This window comes from Microcaecilia unicolor, chromosome 3 (assembly GCF_901765095.1).
Source record: "Microcaecilia unicolor chromosome 3, aMicUni1.1, whole genome shotgun sequence".
NCBI lineage: Eukaryota > Metazoa > Chordata > Amphibia > Gymnophiona > Siphonopidae > Microcaecilia > Microcaecilia unicolor.
In genome coordinates this window covers 320,298,547-320,304,474 of record NC_044033.1, presented here as the reverse complement: position 1 = coordinate 320,304,474, position 5,928 = coordinate 320,298,547, and the positions used below count along the sequence as shown (strand labels likewise).

The 5,928-nt window shown below is 39.5% G+C and overlaps 1 protein-coding gene across 1 annotated transcript; it reads right to left on the bottom strand.

The window, feature by feature from the left end:
- Positions 1 to 4,708: 4,708 nt before the first annotated feature.
- Positions 4,709 to 5,485, bottom strand: LOC115464668 (olfactory receptor 1G1-like). Its single transcript, XM_030195030.1, has one exon. It carries the CDS (start codon positions 5,477 to 5,479, stop codon positions 4,709 to 4,711), a length of 771 nt encoding a protein of 256 aa, XP_030050890.1. The 5' UTR covers positions 5,480 to 5,485.
- Between the last annotated feature and the right edge of the window lie 443 nt (positions 5,486 to 5,928).

Here is a 5,928-nt window from a genome sequence, read left to right as displayed (position 1 = left end):
AAGGTAGTATGCCACATCACCGATTAAAATGATAACAGCCTAAACTAACAAAAGTGGCCAGTGCATTTTTTTGAATTTGTACACAGAAACAGAATTGAAATCAGACAATGAACAATGTGCTACTGCAAACAAGAACCAAGGCCACATTGTGACACTTAACAAATGAAGAACATGAATAAATCACTTTATCTTTTTGTAGTTGGAAGTGCATCACTATGGAGGTCTTTTACTAAGGCACACTGGTGTTTTTAACATGGGCTAAAAATAGGCGTGCACTAAATGCTAGAGACGCCAATGTATACCTATGGGCATCTCTGGTGTTTAACGCGTGCCTATTTTTAGAGTATGCTAAAAACGCCAGCATGCCTTAGTGAAAGACCCCCTATATGTTTTTAATAAGTATGAGACCCTCTGGCCAGTATTGTCATCCCTTAAGACCATCCTTGTCCATTTTTAGCAGCAACGCACATACGTTTACCCATAATTTCAGGGAGGAATTAACCTGGGGAGGCAACAGTGTGTTTACTTGAAAACTATGCATGTTTTTTTTCCTGAAATAGTACCTGGGCCTGGTCTTTTAAGGAATGACACTGGAATGGCAGGGTGACTAGAGATTGCTCCTGCGCTTGTGGACCTTGGATAGGATAAGATGTAGGGTATAGGAAGAGCTCTGGTGGTGTTAAAGGGGCTCTAAGAGAACCTTGGCAGGTCTACTTTAAAACATGTCTGCATTTATTTATTTTTTATGATTTATCTATCACCTTTTTGAAGGAATTCATTCAAGGCAGTTACAGCAAGAATGTCAAACATAAGTAATAGACAATTACAGCTGTAAAAATATTCAAATAACAATACAAAGTATGACATAGCATGCTACATTACAATGTCAACACAATATGTAATACAACATTTTAATAGACAGCATAGGGTATAAGCAAATATGGAACATATAGGGCCTCTTTTACTAAATTGTGCTAGCGGTTCCTGGTGTGGCAAATGTGCCACAGCCCATTCATTTTGAATGGGTTCTGTTGCATTTGCCACACAGGAATCGTTAGCGCAGTCTTGACATCATGGCATGCACAATTTTTTGTAGAAAAGGAAGGACACCACAAGAAAAATAAAACAAAAGTTTAGTGCAGGAGCCCTTACCGCCACCCCAATGGGCTCCTCTCCCCTGAAATAGCTGTATGGCAAGTGCTTTACTTGCCACATGGCCATTTCCTGCAGGAAAGGGAGAGTTCCATTTTACACACTGAGGTACATGAGGGCCTCAGCACATATGAACAACATGCGCCAATGTCAGCGCAGGCCCCATTTTACCGCAGCTTGGTAAAAGGGGCCCTCAATGAAATAAAATAGGAAACATCATTGACATTTCCTCTTTTGTTTCAAACATTGTTCTGGATGTAGAGGCTGTGATGGTAGTGTCTGACATAGATTTAGTGGTGGTTCTAGAGATGTGGTTAATGAAGAACCATGACTGGAATACTGGATTATAATTTATTCAGGAAATAAATAGTAGGAAATAAGGCAGAGCAGTGGCATTATATATTAAAGATAATATTAAAGCAACAGAATTGCAGGACTTGTGGAGTAAAGAAGAAGCACTTTGGATTAAACTGGAACAAGAGAATGTAAAATGTATTTACACTGGTGTGATATACAGGCCTTCTTCACAGGTAGAAGAAATGGACTGAGATTTAATTGAAAACATTCACAAAATAGCTAGGAAAGGGGAAACAATGCTAATAAGTGATTTCAATGTGCCAGATGTTGATTAAGGTCCCTACCATGGGGTTATCTAGAAGTAAGGAGATCTTTGATTCTCTACAGAGAGAACAGTTTCTGGAAAGGTAAAAGTAGTCAGCAAAGCAAAGATGTGAATGGAAGAAAAAATAGCCACTAAGGAAAAATTGGGGAACAAGACAATTTTTAGATATGGAAGTGATAGGGAAAAAATGCAAAAGTGGCATTATGAGACTCGAGGATGAAAGGGGGCAATATGTAGAAGCTGATGATATTGTGATAAAGGATATTTCTGTTCTGTGTTCACAGATGAATGACTGGGAGTAGGACCACAGAAAACAAACACTAATAGGAATGGATATGTGGTAGACGTTAACTAATTTTCAAAAGACTGTGTTCGTGAGGAGCTAAGTAAACAAAATGTAGACAAAACAATGAGGCCAGCTAGCATACATCTGAGGATACTGAAGGAATTCAGAGACGTTCTGGCAGCTTTACTGGCTTACCTTTTCAATGATTATTTAGAATCTGTAGTGGTCCCAGAAGACTGGAGAAAAGTGGATGTGGTTCCTCTCCACAAAAGTGGAAGTAAGGAGGAGGTAGATACCAGATAATCTGACCTCTGTGGTAAGTAAATTACACTTCTAAAACAAAGGCAGCATGTTTTTACTAGAGGTAGGTCTTGTCAGACAACTCTGATTAATTTCTTTGACTGGGTGACCAAACAGTTGGATTTGGGAGGGGGGGGGACTCTAGATGTGGTATATCTAGATTTCGACAAAGCCTTTGACACAGTTCTGTATAGGCAACTGATAAGTGAACTGATTGCCCTTGGTATGGGCTGAAGTGATTGGGTTAGAATCAAATGAAGTGGGAGAGAGAGGATGGTGGTAAATAGAGTTCACTCTAATGAAAAAACATGTTACCAGTGGTTTGCCGCAGGGATCGGTCCTTGTTCTGACTAGTTTGAACATATTTGTGAGTGATATTACAGAAGGGCTGTCTGGTAAGATTTGCCTCCTTCTGGATGTTACCAAACTGTGTAATATGGTAGACACCCCTGATTATGTGGTTAGCATGAGGAGGGATCTAACAAAGAGTGGTGAAGAAAATGGCAACTAAGTTTTAATGTTAAAAAATGCAGGGTTATTCATATGGGCTGCAAAATCCTGAGGGAGTAGTACAACGTAAGGGGTGAAGTACATAAGAACATAAACGATGCCATACTGGGACGGACTGAAGGTCCATCATGCCCAGCATCCTATTTCCAACAGTAGCCAATCCAGGTCACAAGTATCTTTCAAGGTCCCAAAACAGTACAATGCATTTTATGCAGCTTATCCTAGAAATAAGCAGTGGATTTTCCCCAAGTCCATCTTAATAATGGCTTATGGACTTTTTTTTTAGAAAATTATCCAAACCTATTTAAACTCCACTAAGCTAACTGCTTTTACTACATTCTCTGGCAACGAGTTCCAAAGTTTATCTACACATTGAGTGAAGAAATATTTTCTCCAATTTGTTTTAAATTTACTACTTTGTAGCTTCATTACTTGCCCCCCTAGTCTGAGTATTTTTGGAAAGAGTAAACAAGCAATTTACGTCTACCCGTTCCATTCCACTCATCATTTTATAGACCTCTATCATATCTCCCCTCAGCCGACTTTTCTCCAAGCTGAAGGGCCCTAGTCGCTTTAGCCTTTCCTCATAGGAAGTCGTCCCATGTACTTTATCATTTTTGGGGCCCTTCTAATTCGGTGCACAAAAGAGCCAGATTGTGGATAATTATATTTGATGATATTAAAGTGGCCAAAGAGATAGAAAAGGCAACAGCCAAATCAGTTGCATAGGGAGAGGAATTGCCAGCAAGTAAAAGGAGGTGATAGTGCCTCATTAAGGGCGCCTTTGACCAAGCTGCGGCAAAAGGGGGTCAGTGCTGGTGTCAGCACATTTATTTATTTATTTAGATTTTGCTCACACCTTTTTCAGTAGTAGCTCAAGGTGAGTTGTATTAAGGTACACTGGATATTTCTCTGTCCCAAGAGGGCTCATAATCTAAGTTTGTACCTGAGGCAATGGAGGGTTAAGTGACTTGCCCAAGATCACAAGGAGCAGCAGCAGGATTTAAACTGACCACCTCTGGATTACAAGATTGGTGCTCTAACCACTAGGCCACTCCTCCACATGCATGTGGAGGCCCACTTTTACCACAGCTGGTGAAAGGAAAGTCTCGCCTTCCTGCAGGAAATGGCCATGCGGCAAGTAAAGCACTTGCCAGGTGGCCATTTCGGGGGGAAGCCCCTACCACCACCCATTGAGGTGGCAGTAAGAGCTCCCACGTTAACCTGGTGGTAACCGGGCAGTGCACGGCACTGCCTGATTACCACCAGGTACATTCAGGAGATACAAAAATTTTTGTAGCGCTGGAAATGACGGCGTGTTAGGGGTGGGAAGTACTGCCGGGCCCTCGTTTGAGATTTGCATGGTAGAAGTTACGTGCACCACTTTATAGCATACACTTATCAAGTTGTGTGTGTAAATTTGAATTAGTACCAATAATTGCTTGTTAGTGCCAATTATCGACACCAATTAGCTTGTTAATCAATTAAGTTATGCACGCAATTTGGCTGCATGTCCAAAATTGCACACATAACTTTACTTGCCATATATAGAAACTGGTGGACAATGCTTTTCATGTAGACAAGTAAATGAAATAGGAAATATCAAGCAAAAGCACATCCTAGGAACAATATCACATCAGTGGTAATGCTAGAACAACAATAAAAATGAACACCAAGTTAACTTTTGTAGGAATGAAATATATTACAAAAAGTTATAACTTAATTAAAATCATGTTTTGAAGTTTTCTCTAACAAGCATAATAATTTTTTATAGAAAGCTTAGAGGTTCACACAGATTTGTTTTACCAAATATCAAGAACTATAGATTAGATTCAGTATTAACTGATACCCCCGGCATGATTCATGGTTATGAATTTAGTCAGGGATTTTTTGATGTCTTCATTTCTTAAGCTATAAATAATGGGATTTAACATTGGAATCAGAGCTGTATATAAAAGGGAGAATAGTTTGTCTTCATCTGGTGAATACATTGATGCAGGTCTCATGTAAACACATATGATAGTCCCATAGAATAGAATAACAATGGTGAGATGGGAGGAGCAGGTGGAGAAGGTTTTCCTTCTCCCATTGGCAGAATGGATTTTCAGGATTCTGGAGATAATATACATGTAGGATGTCAGAGTTAATCCAAAGGGAATAACTATTGCAAATGGCCCTACAATAAATATCACAATCTCAATACTGATCAGATCACTGCAAGAAAGTTTCATCAGTGGTGTAGCATCACAGAAAAAGTGATTAATCTCATTGCCTTCACAGAAAGAAAACTGAGAAATCAGAAATGTATGGGGTACCATATCCATAAAGCCAAGTATCCATGAAACAGATGCCAGAAGGACACAGACTCTCCTGTTCATGATGAGCACATAACGTAAAGGGTTGCAGATTGCAACATAGCGATCATAGGCCATGGCAGTGAGAAGGAAGAGTTCTGTACTTGTGAGGGAACAGAAAACGTACAGCTGTGCTATACACACAGAAAAAGAAATCAGTATCTCCCCTGTCATCAGGCTGTGCAGCAGTGTAGAGAGAGTGACAGAAGTGTTACAGATATCTAGGAAGGACAGGTTACTGAGGAAGAAGTACATGGGTTTTTGCAGGTGAGGGTCAGTACACACTAAAATTAAAAACATGATGTTTCCCAGCAGAGAGATCAGGAAGATCAGGAAAACTGTGACTGAAATGAGAAGCTGCAGGTCAGGATGGTCAGAGAATCCCAGGAGAATAAATTCTGTAACTCTGGTCTTGTTTTCCATTTCCATCAATGTAATATTGTTAATCTGTTGGGGTTTAAAAGAGATATATCTATACTGTAATTAAAATAATATTTGTTGTTAGAGAGCAGAAGACAGACTAACAAAACCATGTTATAATTGTCAAAATCTTTTCAGAGGCTCATTTTCAAAGCACATAGACTTACAAAGTTCCATGGGTTACTCACGGGGCTCATTTTCAAAAGAGAAAAACGTTAAAAAGTGTCATAAGGCAACATTTGGATGAATTTCTTCTCAAAAAGTTCAAGTCAGTATTGTCGAAA

Excerpts from the sequence above, each read along its gene's own strand:
- LOC115464668 (XM_030195030.1), bottom strand. The coding sequence starts at position 5,479 with ATGTACTTCTTCCTCAGTAACCTGTCCTTCCTAGATATCTGTAACACT.